This window comes from Coregonus lavaretus (assembly GCF_964263955.1).
Source record: "Coregonus lavaretus genome assembly, chromosome: 18".
NCBI classification, from domain to species: Eukaryota; Metazoa; Chordata; class Actinopteri; order Salmoniformes; family Salmonidae; genus Coregonus; species Coregonus lavaretus.
The window spans coordinates 20,943,510-20,960,835 of NC_140005.1; the positions used below are offsets into that span (position 1 = coordinate 20,943,510).

The window sequence follows — 17,326 nt, forward strand, 5'->3', positions numbered from 1 at the left end:
CTTGAATACACTACAAGTTTGCATTTCCTGCGGTGCAGGAAACCTCTCAGCAACAAAAGTGATCAAATTAAGATCCTACATCTGTAACAACTTGTACGTGAAATGTAGATAGTCACCTGTAGCTCAGTCGGTAGAGCATGGCGCTTGCAATGCCAGGGTTGTGGGTTCGTTTCCCACGGGATGCCAGTATGAAAATGTATGCGATAAGAGCGTCTGCTAAATGACTAAGATGTATATTTATGTCTATCAGTATTTTGTAGCTGTAAGGAGGTGAGAAGAATCACTATGGCCTACAGAGTTACAGTAGTAGTTACGGAGAAGAAATAGAAGACGTCCAAGAGTTTTCTAATTCTCATACATACTCTAAACATTTTCCTAGAGTAATTTCCTGTCTGTCTCTTATATAAGAGCAAATATACTGCGTTTCTATCCTAGTCTTTCAAGAAATGTTCTATATTTTACATCCCCATGTATATATACAGTACATTTGAGGTTGCACAGCAACATATACAGTATAGCTACATTCAAAGTTATCTTTAGGATGGCAGTGAGATGGATGGCAGATGCAGTAGATGGCACTCTCTTGAACTACCAGCTCTCACAGTCTCACGTCAGAATTAGATGTTCATCCATGTTTCTCAAATGTCAAATTTCGAAGTTGTTCCAAACGTCAAATTTCCATGTCATCTCTCAACGTCCTCAGACAGGGATGGACGTCGAATACTGACCTGTATCACGGGTGACCTGGCTACTCCTGAATCAGAGTGTGTGGGTTAAATAGGGATTACAGCCCAAGTACAGAGTGCCCTGGGTGAAATATTGATGAGTGGGGCCTGTGGCTGGGGCTGTGACTGCATGTGCCCTACCAGACCCAGGGTGTTGGGGTCTGGAGGCAGAGCATGTGTGCTGCTTACACCCGAGGTCTGCATCAATCTTTCATGGCAACACACAGACTCGACATCGTGATCTATTATTACCTCTTTGACCTCCCTGCATTGTCTTGTTCCTAGCAGTTGTGCTCTCCTAAGACTGACATATGGCACAGACAAGGCTGAGAAGGAGTATAGGATTTATTGCATGGAGCTCAGGCACTATGGATTTCATACAGTACATGTATCATAATCATAATACAATGGAATTATGCAAGTGTACCGAAACTTCTGAAAATGTATAATTGTTATTACAGTATGTACTTATGCAGATACAAACACCATGAATACATATCTGAATGGGTCAGAGGATGTATAATTCTTCAGATATCTCAACATGGGCAACACAACACATGATTTCTCCACATCACTGCAACAACAAAGCACTTACAGTAAAATGGATTCATGACCACCAGTTTGTATGCCAATTTGGGGTGGCCAAACTAAATACCATCCTATATAACAATAGATACTTAAGATGTATTCTAAACTGTGGCTTTGGCCTGCCACATCATAGTCATTTTAATTATTACATAACACTTGTGTAGCAATCTGCACACATCTCTAGGTTATTTTCGTATTCATTTATCTGGTAGATTAAATTATACTGCAACACAATACTTTGATGGAGTGAAATTGTCCATAAAATTCAAATATCATGTGTTTCCAATTTCTATGAGAATTTAGGAGGGATATTTTGCAACATGAATTGCTACATTCCAAATGTAAGAAATGTCCTATAGATAGCCTGTACAATAAAATTATAGAAATACAAATATGATTCAGTTATCTGTCACAAAAAGTGATTTATACAATCAACAATCAGATTAGCTAATGATAATAATAGTAAAGTATTAATATAAATCTTAGGTTGGTACCTATTAAAGCATAAACATTCACTGGTGTGTACCTACCTTTTATATTACATTGGATTACTGCACTCCATTAGTGGGTGCTCTGTTTGAAAACACAAAGAACAAGATTTTATGGCCCAGTAAGTAATTCTCCTCTGAGTTTGGCAGAGATGTTGTAGTTCAGGGGCTTCAGTGTTAACCCATAGGAGCAGTCTAAGGAGAGGTCCTGATTTGGATTATTTTCAAAGGTGCACTGGTGAATCAAAATAGCAGAAAATAAAAAGACCTCCACTTTGGCGATCTGGTCACCGATACATCGCCTCTTTCCTGCTGAGAATATCATCACACTGTTGGTCAGATCCTTGTCAAGGGCACTGTTTTCATCTAGGAACCGTGAAGGGTCAAAGAGATGTGGGTCCTTCCACTTTAAAGGGTCGTGGTTGACAGACCACTGGTTGATGAAGACCACTGTGTCTTTGGGGATGTGGAAGCCTTCGATGGTGACATCTGAGGTGGTGGAGTGGGGGATGGTGAGGGGTACAAAGCTGGTGTAGCGCATGGTCTCATAGATAACAGCATCTAGGTAAGCCAGGCTGGCTTTGTCCTCAATACAGGGCAGCCTGTCACGGCCTACCACTTTGTCAATCTGCTCCTGCAGTTTGGTTTGGATGTTGGGGTATTTCACCAATAAAAGGAGCATCCAATGAAGGCAGGTGGACACAGTATCCAGTCCTGCACCAATCAGATCAGACACTGTCCCTTCTGTGTGAGCCTCCGTCAACCCGGTATCACTGTCTGCCTTGTCAATGACTCCAATAATGGCATCACTCATGTCCCGGGTCACTTCAGGGTCAAATGTCTCCCTGTGCTCCACAACCTTGTCTCTCACAAAGGTGAAAAACTCTTTATTGAGGTCTTTGAAGCTCTGGTAGACACTGCGGACAGGATTTGGGAAATACTGAAGCCAGGGCATGACATCCACCAAGCTGCCAGCCCCCACCGTCTCTCCAAACTTGTCCACGCTGCCCAGAAGGGTTCTAAACTCAATGTCATCATGTCCATAACGTTTTCCAAAGCAGAGGGCACAGATTACATTTGCAGCAGCTACAGTCAGTTCATGAGCAGGGTTGAAAAACTCTCCCTCAGCACTGAGTTTGAGAAAAGCTTCAATGAGCTCAGTGGCCTCTGCCACAACGTGCTCCTCAAATGCTTTTTTGGTTTGGCTGTTGGCAGAAGAGAAAGCTCTAATGGTGGTCTGAGCGATCTTCCGGTGCGTCCTCCACTGTTTGCTGTAGTTAGTGAATGTCATGCTGTTACCACCAGACACTGACTGAAAAGACACAAAGTTGGGTCTGCCTGCAAACTCTGTGCTGTGTTGAACCAAGGCTTCTCGTATTGCTGTGTCTCCATTGAGCACCACTATGTTGTTGCAGCCCAGTCTTATCTGATACACGTTGCCGTACTTCTTTGCCAGCTTGAAGAAGGTGATATGAGGCATCTGCCCCAGCTGCATGGCATTGCCCACCACTGGCCAGGCAAAGGGTCCTGGCAACCTTCTCTTGAGTCTGAGATTCCTGACCCACAGACAGGCTTCCAGACAGAAGAGGAAAACCAAGGAGATGACCAGCGCTGGCTGGACCTGTCCACTCCACTCCCTGATGATGCTGCTGCCCTTCACCTCAAACTCTGTGTCCAGCAGTGCCATGATTCTAAGACGTTCTATTTCTGTTGCCCAATTCTTCAAATTCTGAGAGAGATTACACTTTTTCTTTGTTGAACACTATTCCTGGTAACTGGATAATTTAAATGGGTCCTCCTCTCACCTCAATTCCAAAAAAATAAAAAAATAAATTGAGTCTGTTTTTAAGTATGGTCAGTCCTACACTATGATCCGAAAATGTAGAAAATGAATCGAGACAACAAAGGTTTTCAGCACCACTTACACACTACAGTCTCTGTCTCCTCCTCTTCCGTGCTGGCTTGTGAATGGGCTCGATCAGGTTGAGTGGGTAGCAGTGGTGCAGTTGGTGTCCGTCTTCAGATGACCATATTAAAGGAATGAAGATTTCGGCCTTGACACTCCCTTATATATCTCCTTAGTGGGAGGGGTCACAGACTCAGGTTTTGTATTATCTCTCCCCTCCCATTGTGACCACAGAGCAGGCATTAAAACTCCTATTCATTTCTTTTAGCACCGAGGCACTCGTTCCAGCCTACTGTCAGTTCTTTCTTATACCTAACACTCAACACCACGGTAAGACAAGGAGGAAAGCAGCAACCAGTCAGGCCTGCCAGCCAAGGGCTAAAACAGAAGGAGTTTAGATTTAACAGGCCAGAGGACCTGAAAGATTGGGCTGCACTGCCTTTAAACACAATACAGGTACCACAGGGGAGAATTTTATATGGTTTCTAGAAATGGTGTAGTAGTTAAGTTTCAAGATTTCAGTCACAAAGACCACCTTAGCTAAAATCACCATAACTAAACTCAGGGGACACTGATTGGTCCGGTTATATTCTGGATTGTGGAAATCGCTTGATTACCTCTCTAAGGCGGCAGGTAGGTTAGCGGTTAAGCACGTTGGCCAGTAACCAAAAGGTTGCTGGTTTGAATCCCTGAGTTGATTATGTGAAAAATCTATTGATGTGCCATTGAGCAAGGCACTTAACCCTAATTTATCTGGATAAGAGCGTCTGCTAAATGACTTTTATGTATGTAGGAGTGATTCTAGACTGAAATACAGCAAAGCAAAAGTCTCAGTGAACCACTCAGGCTAAGGAAGGACTGCTTGTAACTTTAAAATATTCAGTTGAGCTTTCTTCTGTGGATTGTAAACTAATGTACGCATTTTTAATAACATGATTTAATTTTTTTTAATCTGTTATTTTCAGCCAATGTTCTGTTAACTCTAAACACCACTAGGAATAGAATCCAAGATATGACTATGAAAGCTCTGGGTTTTGCATCCGGACACAGAACAGAAACAAACAATACACTTTTATATGTTTTATAAAAGTATACATTTACCAGAGCTTTTGTTAGCGTAATGGTCCTTTTATACATAGTAAATGAGATAATATAGCTCTTAGGCTTGTCACAATATTAAGTTTATTGTATTATACAATGTACCTTAGAGTGTGGATTCCCATAATAATCTTTACTTTGTCATGTGTTATGCACCACCTCATATTCATTGCACTGTACATGGAGTGTGTTACTACAAAGAACAACACATGGACAGGAGAATGCAATCCTTCCGATTATGTGCTTAATGAGTTAATCAATGACAAACGAGAGAGAAGCAGAATGTCACTATCAGCCCCTGATTGTTTTAAACATTGCTTTATTAATTCCAGATGTAGCTTATTTTTCAATCATATAAAACAAACAAACAAACAAAACAACATATTTTCAATCATGAATCCTTGCCTGGACATTCAACACATGCTGTAGTTGAGTTTCTTGGTTTGAGAGAGGCAGAGATTCTGAACAATATTTAATAAATTCCTGAACACATGTTCTTTGACAAAGGGGAAATTACATCCATAGCTTTCAGAGCCTTGAGATGTAAACAGACATGCATTTTTTAAAAATACATCAAAACTTTAAAACTCCATTAATTTGTGTAGTAATATTGTATTTAATGACAGTTGGTTTGAATATGAAGGGATGGGTTGTGTAGCTGGAGTGCCTGTTCAGTAAAGTAGATTTCTGAGAAGATCAATGTGGTCAGTGTTTGGAATTGATCCTCTCCCACGAGTTCATCAGCATTATCAGTACCACACTTCTAGACTCCAGTAGAAACCCACCTCTCCATTGAAACACCTCTAAACATTGTTGGAGACACTGAGCTTGAAGTTGCACAGAGGCAACAGTGCTGTTAACGCTGAATTGTTTTCACGCGGTAGGCTATGGCAAATACATTACTTGATTTTCCTTTAGCAGTTTGTCAGCATCTGTCATCTTTCAACAGTATTCAATGTACTGATATGCATGGTGTACAGTGGATAGTGGATTTGATTATAATACTTAACAAATATTGTTCATACCTGAAATACATATATTTGTAAAAATTTGTGACAGCTTTATGTGAAAAGGATAAATACATTGATACATCACCATACATTGATACATCCCCTGTAACTCAGTTGGTAGAGCATGGCGCTTGCAATGCCAGGGTTGTGGGTTCGTTTCCCACGGGGGGCCAGTATGAAAAATGTATGCACTCACTAAACTGTAAGTCGCTCTGGATAAGAGCGTCTGCTAAATGGCTAAAATGTAAATGTAATGTTGATGAGAGAAATCCAAAAAGTCCTCAAGGCAACAAACTGTGGTCCTTCAGGTTTGACTACAACATTCACGAACACTCACAAGCATATTATATTGTGATATAACCTTCCATTGACTGTTGAGGAATATTCTAGTTTCCTGCACATATTTTCATACGTAACATGCTGAATACTATATATGAAGTACACTCAAAACTCAAAATGTATGTAAAACTTCCTTAAAGAATATGATCAAGTACATAGTTTGAGAACCTGTTCATCTTCATTGACCGCATGACCTGTCCCCTGGCCCCCAACAGGAAATATAGCTATACCTAGCAAACTTCTATCACTGTAATCATACTTTCAATCCTGTATCAACAACACTGCAAACATATTAAATTGTGTTCAGATATTAATTAAATATGAAATATGAAATATTACACTCAACAACAGCATTCAGTGCATGTTTACTAATACTCACTGTAAAATATAATTGCTTGGCAAACTTTTAGTTTTTGCTGGCCTTGAGTCACAATATTGGGATGAGATTTTTAGGCAGGTGATACCAGACCGAGCAGCTTCCCCCTGAGTTTGGTTGTGATGGTGTAGTGCAGGGGCTTCAGTGCGAGCCCATAGGAACAGTCAAGGGTCAGGGCCTCTGAGGGGTTGCTCTCAAAGGTACACTGATGAAGCAAGATGGCTGTAAATAAAAAGATTTCCACCTTGGCGATCTGGTCGCCAATACATCGCCTCTTACCAGTGGAGAAGATCATGACGCTGTTAGTTAGGTCCTTGTCAAGGGCACCATTTTCATCTAGGAACCGTGAAGGGTCAAAGAGATGTGGGTCCTTCCACTTTAAAGGGTCGTGGTTGACAGACCACTGGTTGATGAAGACCACTGTGTCTTTGGGGATGTGGAAGCCTTCGATGGTGACATCTGAGGTGGTGGAGTGGGGGATGGTGAGGGGTACAAAGCTGGTGTAGCGCATGGTCTCATAGATAACAGCATCTAGGTAAGCCAGGCTGGCTTTGTCCTCAATACAGGGCAGCCTGTCACGGCCTACCACTTTGTCAATCTGCTCCTGCAGTTTGGTTTGGATGTTGGGGTATTTGATCAAAAGCAGCAGAATCCATTGTAAAACGGTTGACATTGTGTCTTGGCCGGCACCAATAAGGTCTGTGACTGTTCCTTCTGTGAAGTCTTTGGTCAGTCCACTGTCCTTTCCGTGCTCGATCACGTTAATGATAGCATCACTCATGTCACGCGTCACATCAGGGTTGAAGGTTTCTCTGTGCTGCACCACTTTGTCTTTCACAAAGGCAAAAAACTCCTCATTTATGCGTTTGAAATTCTGGTAGACGCTGCGGACAGGATTTGGGAAATTCTGAAGCCAGGGCATGACATCCACCAAGCTGCCAGCCCCCACCGTCTCTCCAAACTTGTCCATTCTGCCTAGGAGAGTTCTAAACTCAATGTCATCATGGCCATAACGTTTTCCAAAGCACAGGGCACAGATTACATTTGCAGCAGCTACTGTAAATTCATGAGCGGGATTAAAATATCGTGCTTCTGCACTCATTCTCAGAAATACCTGCACAAGATCCATAGATTCTCCTAAAACATGCTGCTCAAATGCTTTCTTGGTCTGGCTGTTTGCTGAGGAGAAAGCTCTAATGGTAGATTGTGCAATTCTCCGGTGCATTTTCCACTGTTTGCTGTAGTTCGTGAATGTCATGCTCCTGCCTCCTGAAATCATCCGAAAAGACACAAAGTTGGGTCTGCCTGCAAACTCTGTGCTGTGTTGAACCAAGGCTTCTCGTATTGCTGTGTCTCCATTGAGCACCACTATGTTGTTGCAGCCCAGTCTTATCTGATACACGTTGCCGTACTTCTTTGCCAGCTTGGAGAAGGTGATATGAGGCATCTGCCCCAGCTGCATGGCATTGCCCACCACTGGCCAGGCAAAAGGTCCTGGCAACCTTCTCTTGAGTCTGAGATTCCTGACCCACAGACAGGCTTCTAGACAGAAGAGGAAAACCAAGGAGACGACCAGCGCTGGCTGGACCTGTCCACTCCACTCCCTGATGATGCTGCTGCCCTTCACCTCAAACTCTGTGTCCAGCAGTGCCATGGTTCTAGATGATTTATTACCTACCCCTGGAGACAGATATTGTGAATAGAAGAAAACACTACAAAAAAGTTCCACTTTAGTCCAGCTCACTTTTTAAAGTGATTTTGTGATGTTCAATTTTAATGAATCCATGTAAAATAAAACTAGTTCAGTTAGATTAAAGTTCAAAGTATCCTGCTGAGACCATGGTGACAGTCTCAGTACTTCTTGGGAAATGATCTCAGATGAAGCTTTGGGAGTTATGGTGAAGTTGTTCTCTAGTCACTCTTTTCAGCAAGATGTAAGACTTTAACTAGTTTTGCTTCAGCAGGGTGTCTTATATGTTTGCAGTCGGTGGGCAGGGCTCAGCATTATTTTCATACTCCTCCCATTGTGGTAGCCCTGGAGACCCCACTATATATTATCTTTCTGCTGTTGGACCTCGACGCGCGCCGCGCACTGGGAACAAGAGCTCGCAAGAGCAACCACTGTCCCAGGAGGTGAGCTCCAGTAACTAGTGACATGTTTAGGAGGATAGTGACGATTATTCTACTAACTCTAATAGTGACAGAACGATCACATTTTAAATTGTTATACTTTCTTATACTTTGAAGATTCAACGGCGCATTTTGATACAGAAAAGCGTATAGCATACGATTTGTTTCTCGTATTGTCGATGACGTATATGGATGCTTTTGTGCGCGTCTGCATGGACATTCTATTCTCTCCATAAATAGTCTAACTTAAACTCTGTTTAGTCTCTCTCATAAAAATATGAATGTTATCATGGTGCCATGTAGCCTAATAAATGTGTTTAAAAAGCATGGGTTTTCAGTACATTTTACTACTTTTCAGGTACTATGCAAAGCATTGTTGTATCTTGCATTCTTTTAGTGCGCGCACTGCATATAGCCAGTTGTATATCTTTGTGATAGTATTTTCAATCGCTCAACTATGTCGCGCTTCAAATCGAACTCTGAAGTTCAATGAAATTTGCTTACGAGCCTACCCGAGTCAGAGGGCTTTCTATAATATTGTGCAGAAGATGAACCAAATAATATTTGTAATAATACAATTATGTTAGATCTTCATCATTGTCTGAATTTCCTTTCTTGAATAGCCTAAATTACCTTAGCTTATTGAACTAGGGATAGGCACCCATCAAAAGTGTTTAAGTTAAATTAACCCACAGAATTAACTCCCATCGTGACAAGGTATTGGGTTGCTCTTACACACCTGTCTAGTGATATCATTTGAAAATGACCCATGGTTTACATGGATGCAACTAAAATATGTGTGGATTGAAATATTGTTTATAGACTGTTTATAGACTGTTTATTGTGCCATTATGAAGAACTACCACTCTGCCTGTGTAAAACTCTCAGGTTATTTAAAAATGATAAATGCAACGTTACATTTGCAATACAGGTAAATAGACTAACTTGCCTTACATTAGTGTGCTTATACAACACACCTCTTAACCTAAACGACAATATCTTAGCATAGAAAAATGCATGAAAAATTCATATTCACATTTTCAGCAGGTCTCATGCTACAGCATTTCTTCAAGCATTTACATTTGGAGCCATTCAATGGCAGCTTACTTTACATAATATAACATTACACCTCAGGTGCCCTCTGAAGTGGCTCTTGAGCTCCAAAGAGTTAGGAGGAAACTTTTCAGGAGATCAAAAGGGTAGATTTACATTCTGGTCCCTCAAAAGGTGCAGGCAAAATTGTGACACTCTAAAGATGAAGGTTTTGTTACCTGAGATACAGTATATCATGCTTTCATGCCTGGTAGCATGCATCATGGTCAACCTGAGCCATGTCCTTGGCATGCGTTTCAAAGTACAGTTGATTCTTTATCGAAATCAAAGTCTAATTTTAGTTCCAGAGGCAAATCTTTTTCCTCCCTCAGTGTCAAAGAAGACATTTGGGTTTCTAGTTTTCTCACCAACTGTGAAGTTTATATTTGCAGGGAGGTAATGACCCTAATTGAAGGCACTAACATTTACCGAAATGTGAGTCAGGGGGACAGAGACTTCAGTAAAACTCCAGCACAGTCACTCATTATTTGGAAATGAGGAAATGGGAAAGTGGGGAGGGGGAATTCGCGCTATGGGTGTTAAAGATTTTTTTTTAAATGTGATAAACTTTTTCTATGTTTTGGTCTAGGTTATTTAAATCATTGCATACCCTATTTTCACAGCTAAGGTTATATGATAATAATTAAAGACATGCTCCGGTACTTTGGTGACTACTAAGTATTTTTAAACCTCCCACTTTGGGCTGGATGTGTCAATGTGTAGTTCATACATGCATAATCTATTACCTCAATTAGCCAGTTTGAAAGCGATTGTTTTCTGGAAGGTGTGTGGTGGCATTTTCCATACATTTACCGTCACGTGGGTCAGCCCCCTAGCAATTAGAATTTCAGCCAATGAGCTTCAGCCCCTCGCCATTTGAGTGACAACTAGCAAGACGCACACACAGTAGAACGAGAGCGACAGCAATGACGTGGTGCACATATCTGCACATTTGTGACGTAGTACGCGCTATTCAGGGACCCCTTTTGGCTCCTGAGCGCTACTTTCAGAACTACTGGCTAAAAAGTATACAAAGGTACCAGAGAATATCTTTAAGAGATCAATCTGGCCAAGCCTTACTTAAGTTGATTAAAGTATGATTTTAGCTGAGTTTTTATTAAAAACGAGACCTGCAAAGAAAAGGTGGTAGAAAGTCTAGCAATCCCTGTGGTCCCTGTTGAGTCCACATTACATCCAGGGTTGGGAAGGTTACTTTCTAAATGTAATCCGTTACTAGTTACCTGTCCAGAATTGTAATCAGTAAAGTAACTTTTGGATTACCCAAGTTCAGAAACATAATCTGATTAATTTCAGTTACTTTCCCCTTAAGAGGCATTAGAAGAAGACAAAAAGGATCCATCAAATGCATTTGGTGTGTCATCATACTGGTCTCTGACTTGTGGTCAGACTTGCTCAGGTGGAACAAACTTGCACCTTTTTTCAATGGTGAATTGAATGTCATTGAGAAAACATGGTGAAAGGTATTTTTTTTCCGCAAACATCCTTTCTGAATTGAAAAGTAATCCAATAAGTAATCATCTAGTTTTTCAAATGTATCTGTAAACTGATTACAATATTCTTGCTGGTAACATAACTGATTACAGTTACATGCAATCAGTTACACCCCAACCCTGAATACATGTCACATACTGTGGAATAATTAGCAATGTTAAGCTAATGTTCCTTTTGACATGTATTTGACATAAGCCAAAATATGTATTATTATTCTAAGGTATGACTGAAGTACAGTAATGTTGAAGGTGAAAAGAAAGGAACAAGGAACATTAAACATGCTCTGTATGTGTATGTTTTACTACTAGGTTTAATTGGTTGTTTCTTCTAATTGGTTGAGAGAAATACATCTAGGCTCTTAGAGCAAATGTGAAAAGACATCTCTATTCCATAGTTTGGCTACAATTGAAGTCACAATCTGTAATTTTGCATATTGCACCTTCAAGAAGTAAAGTTTTGTCTGACCCTCTGTACTTGAAAATGAAATTGGTCTCTCTTTTCTGTTATTGGTAGTTATCCAACTTCATAACTATGTCTAGAAGCTGTTCACTTCCCTCTCCCTATGTTGTCTGCAGAAATGTGGTGTTCCTGAAAACACGAAAGCATCCAGCATGATTCCTCGGTTAACCAGACACAGCAATGTCTCAGAACAGAAGACACTGCTTCACTTGGAATACTATATCTCGCTCGTCTCGTTGTTCTCTCGCTATAGGGGAATTATTCTGTGTGTGTAACACTACACCCTAACTGCCCTCCTCCTCCTCCTGCTCTCCTTCATAAACATGTGGCCACTCACATCCCCATCACCTTTAATTAGAGCCAGGTTTACGGCAGGTGGGGGCTCATGTGTGTGCTTTTTGCGTGTGGCTGCCGTGTTTGCCTGTGATTATCTCCTGTAACCTGGCTGTGAAAGTTTGGCCCTGACCCCAAGCTGACTCTGCTGGGGTGGGGAGAAGAGGGGTTGGAAGGGGCTTGGAGGGCTTCATGTTGTTTTGCTCTGGCAGCAGGCGCGTGGAGACAGGACCCACGGTAGACCAGGCTGCCCCAGCTCTGGAGCTAATCATTGTTTACTAGTCTAATTTCCACTTCTCAGTGAGCTACTGTCACGCACAGCACCGACAGGGAGGAAGGAGGGGGGGCGGAGAGGAGAGGAAAGCCAGGGGTCCAACAGGCAGTTGCAGAGCCGGTGGGACTTGGGAAAGGGGAATAGCAGAGGGGAATGCAGGAGTTTCAGTGTAGATTAGGCTTTAGAAAGAACAGGGGTGAGCCAATATCGAAAATGAGACTGCCAAAAACAACCCAGACAAACCAGTAAACAGACCAACCAAAACATCCCCTGGGCCTTGGCCATCCCAGCCAGCCAAGGAGGTAACCACCGGACGTTGCTAGTTTCAGATGCTGAAGTTTGAGATGACTGCATTCTCTCAGGGCTGGCCATGTACGGTATGAGGACACAAAGACAGACACACCTCACTGGGAACACACTGGTTGAATCAATGTTGTTTCCACATAATTTCAATGAAATTACGTTGAACCAATGTGGAATAGACATTGAATTGGTGTCTGTGCCCAGTGGTTCACAGTTCAAAAATGGCCACCGTCTTGATTGCAGTATAAAAGATGGACTTCAAAAGGAGCAAGGAACATTTGGGCAACATTCATTTCAGTGGAATTATAACATCCTGACACAGTAGTTGGGTAAAAGTTGTCACATAATGTGCGCAAAGATAAACACCACTCGTTGTAAATCTTGAAGTGTATAAATAGCCTAGCTCTTGGCCTCTGCAATGACGCCACCTTTTCACACGAGAGCCATGATGGCCAATGTGGGGCCAAACTCTGTTGAACATTTTTGTTAGTATGAAAATGTTGTTAAACTAAGTGTCATGGAATTACTGAAACCTTTTCACATGTTGAGGACATTTTCCCTGCATCCAAGGCCTGTATATCCTCATAGCACGCATGCCATAAAAGAGTGTTGCAATCTATTCGCAATTCAAGACAAAATGTGACATATATTAATAATGATTAACACAGAGAATTATATACATAAAAATGTGTGTGGCCATGAATATGGTATGAGTTTACAATTCAATTGCTTGTCATGCAGAATGTTCTCCCCGTACACTTCTCTCAGTGATCTGAGTGACATGACCATAACAGCCTGGTTGTGTTTAAAAATATATATTTTTAATTTTTTAGGTGGTAGATCAGCTTTAATATTGCAGATAGATTGTGGCTTCTATCAATGTAATTGTCTGCATCATTTCCAATCCTCCATATATATATTTTGACTACAAGTAGGCAGTTTGGACACACCTACTCATTCAGGGGGTTTTCTTAATTTTTACTATTTTTTACATTGTAGAATAATAGTGAAGACAACAAACCTATAAAATAACACATATGGAATCATGTAGTATAAGTTCATTAGAGTTACCAGCCTCAGAAATTGCAGCCCAAATAAATGCTTCACAGAGTTAAAGTCACAGACACATCTCAACATCAACTGTTCAGAGGGGATTGTGTGAATCAGGCCTTCATGGTCGAATTGCTGCAAAGAAACCACTAATAAAGGACACCAATAAGAAGAAGAGACCTGCTTGGGCCAAGAAACACGAGCAATGGACATTAGACCGGTGTAAATGTGTCCTTTGGTCTGGAGTCCAAATTGGAGATTTTTGGTTCCAACCGCCGTGTCTTTGTGAGACGCGGTGTGGGTGAATGGATGATCTCCGCATGTGTAGTTCCCACCGTGAAGCATGGAGGAGGAGGTGTTATGGTGTGGGGTGCTTTGCTGGTGACACTGTCTGTGATTTATTTAGAATTCAAGGCACACTTCACCAGTATGGCTACCAGAGCATTCTGCAGCGATACGCCATCCCATCTGGTTTGCGCTTATTGGGACTATCATATGTTTTTCAACAGGATAATGACCCAAAACACACCTCCAGGCTGTGTAAGGGGTATTTTACTAAGAAGGAGAGTGATATTTTGCAATCTGTATGGCACAGCTGTCAATTTGTTGGTCCTTAAATGAAACTTGTATACTTTTTTTATTTATCACAATTTTATTTTAACCAATTTTGGTCTTTAATGCAGGTTCCTTACTTTCTCCCCCTTCCACTTGCCTCTTCCATTTTTGCGGTAATGCTGCAATTAGTTGGTTGTAATTTTGGATAGAGCAGACATTTCCATATACAGTGGGAAGAACAAGTATTTGATACACTGCCGATTTTGCAGGTTTTCCTACTTACAAAGCATGTAGAGGTCTGTAATTTTTATCATAGGTACACTTCAACTGTGAGAGACGGAATCTAAAACAAAAATCCAGAAAATCACATTGTATGATTTTTAAGTGATTAATTTGCATTTTATTGCATGACATAAGTATTTGATACATCAGAAAAGCAGAACTTAATATTTGGTACAGAAACCTTTGTTTGCAGTTACAGAGATCATACGTTTCCTGTAGGTCTTGACCAGGTTTGCACACACTGCAGCAGGGATTTTGGCCCACTCCTCCATACAGACCTTCTTCAGATCCTTCAGGTTTCGGGGCTGTCGCTGGGCAATACAGACTTTCAGCTCCCTCCAAAGATTTTCTATTGGGTTCAGGTCTGGAGACTGGCTAGGCCACTCCAGGACCTTGAGATGCTTCTTACGGAGCCACTCCTTAGTTGCCCTGGCTGTGTGTTTTGGGTCGTTGTCATGCTGGAAGACCCAGCCACGACCCATCTCCAATGCTCTTACTGAGGGAAGGAGGTTGTTGGCCAAGATCTCGCCATACATGGCCCCATCCATCCTCCCCTCAATACAGTGCAGTCGTCCTGTCCCCTTTGCAGAAAAGCATCCCCAAAGACTGATGTTTCCACCTCCATGCTTCACGGTTGGGATGGTGTTCTTGGGGTTGTACTCATCCTTCTTCTTCCTCCAAACACGGCAAAATTGAGTTTAGACCAAAAAGCTCTATTTTTGTCTCTTCAGACCACATGACCTTCTCCCATTCCTCCTCTGGATCATCCAGATGGTCATTGGCAAACTTCAGACGGGCCTGGACATGCGCTGGCTTGAGCAGGGGGACCTTGCGTGCGCTGCAGGATTTTAATCCATGACGGCGTAGTGTGTTTCTAATGGTTTTCTTTGAGACTGTGGTCCCAGCTCTCTTCAGGTCATTGACCAGGTCCTGCCGTGTAGTTCTGGGCTGATCCCTCACCTTCCTCATGATCATTGATGCCCCACGAGGTGAGATCTTGCATGGAGCCCCAGACCGAAGGTGATTGACCGTCATCTTGAACTTCTTCCATTTTCTAATAATTGCGCCAACAGTTGTTGCCTTCTCACCAAGCTGCTTGCCTATTGTCCTGTAGCCCATCCCAGCCTTGTGCAGGTCTACAATTTTATCCCTGATGTCCTTACACAGCTCTCTGGTCTTCGCCATTTTGGAGAGGTTGGAGTCTGTTTGATTGAGTGTGTGGACAGGTGTCTTTTATACAGGTAACGAGTTCAAACAGATGCAGTTAATACAGGTAATGAGTGGAGAACAGGAGGGCTTCTTAAAGAAAAACGAACAGGTCTGTGAGTGCCGGAATTCTTACTGGTTGGTAGGTGATCAAATACTTATGTCATGCAATAAAATGCAAATTAATCACTTAAAAATCATACAATGTGATTTTCTGGATTTTTGTTTTTGTTGAAGTGTACATATGATAAAAATTACAGACCTCTACCTGCTTTGTAAGTAGGAAAACCTGCAAAATCGGCAGTGTATCAAATACTTGTTCTCTCCACTGTATTTTTGTTAGCTGCATGTGTGACATAACTCCACCAGTCCTATTTATGATATAATTTACAAAGATGTTATTTTCTGAAAAAATAATGTTTTTTTATCAGTTAGTATATTGGAGTTTAACCATAATATTTGTTGTAATATTTGTTCTTTCTTTTCTGGTGGATTAAACTGAAATTGCAACCAACTTTCTATGTTTTAAAAAAAAAATAGCAACATTTTGGAGATTATTTCATTTTCAAATAACCGAAAATGAGAGGTTGTAATCTGAATAAAGGGTAAAAGGCCATTGTTGAACACGGGGTGAGACATTCTTACTAATATGCTAGAGAACCAGTTCAGATTTAAGTATAGTTTTTGTATTACTGAAGCCTTTAGTGAGAAGTCTAATGATTTAATATTTAATCATTTCTGCCCTCCGAATTCATATTCATTATATAAATAGGCCAGTTTAATTTTGTCTGGATTGCTGTTCTAAATAAAATGGAATATGTTTTGCTCATATAATTTTAAAAACAAGTCATTAGGTGTAGGCAGTACCATAAGCAAATATGTAAACTGGGATATGACTAAAGAGTTAATCAGGGTGAGTTTTCTACAAATAGACATGTATTTTCCTTTCCATGCTAGCAAGAGCTTATCTATTTTTGCTAACTTTCTATTAAAATGTATTGTAGTGAGATCATTTCTTTCTTTCGGGATATGAATACTGAGTATGTCCACTTCACCGTCAGACCATTTTATTGGTAAACTACACAGTAATGTAAAAGTTGTATATTTTAGTGAACGTAATATAGTACACTTATCATAATTTGGTTGTAATCCAGAGAGGTTAGAAAAAAACCTGTCTGATTAGAATGAATAATGTCCGACAATATCTTTTTAATTCTATGCGCTATGCATGTTGCTAGAATTTTTGCATCACAACACTGAAGTGTAAGGGACCTCCAATTTAAATGGACTGGATCTTTATACACTGCTCAAAAAAATAAAGGGAACACTTAAACAACACAATGTAACTCCAAGTCAATCACACTTCTGTGTGTAATGAATACTCGGACAGAGTGGTAAGATCCAATCGCAGAATAGCGATGCTTTATTAGAGTACAGACAAGGGTATAGCTTAATCGTGGTCGGGCGGGCTGTGGTCAAAACCGGGCAAGGCATAGACAGGCAGAGGTACCAAAGGAGCGGCTTAGTCGTAGTCGAGGGCACAGGCACAGGATCAGAGCACGGTAATCACTGGGGTAGACAAGCAGAGGATTAAGCAATT

General features: G+C 41.2%; 2 protein-coding genes across 2 annotated transcripts; both read right to left on the minus strand.

Annotated features, from left to right (window-relative positions):
* Positions 1–1,913: 1,913 nt before the first annotated feature.
* Positions 1,914–3,488, minus strand: LOC311146077 (cytochrome P450 1B1-like; the record flags this gene model as incomplete). The annotated part of the gene is made up of 1 exon (XM_084182544.1): positions 1,914–3,488. The coding sequence occupies one exon, from the start codon at positions 3,486–3,488 to the stop codon at positions 1,914–1,916; it is 1,575 nt and encodes a 524-aa protein (XP_084038670.1).
* Positions 3,489–6,603: 3,115 nt separating this feature from the next.
* LOC311145250 (cytochrome P450 1B1-like) lies at positions 6,604–8,184 on the minus strand (the record flags this gene model as incomplete). Its single annotated transcript, XM_084181484.1, has 1 exon — positions 6,604–8,184. The coding sequence occupies one exon, from the start codon at positions 8,182–8,184 to the stop codon at positions 6,604–6,606; it is 1,581 nt and encodes a 526-aa protein (XP_084037610.1).
* Between the last annotated feature and the right edge of the window lie 9,142 nt (positions 8,185–17,326).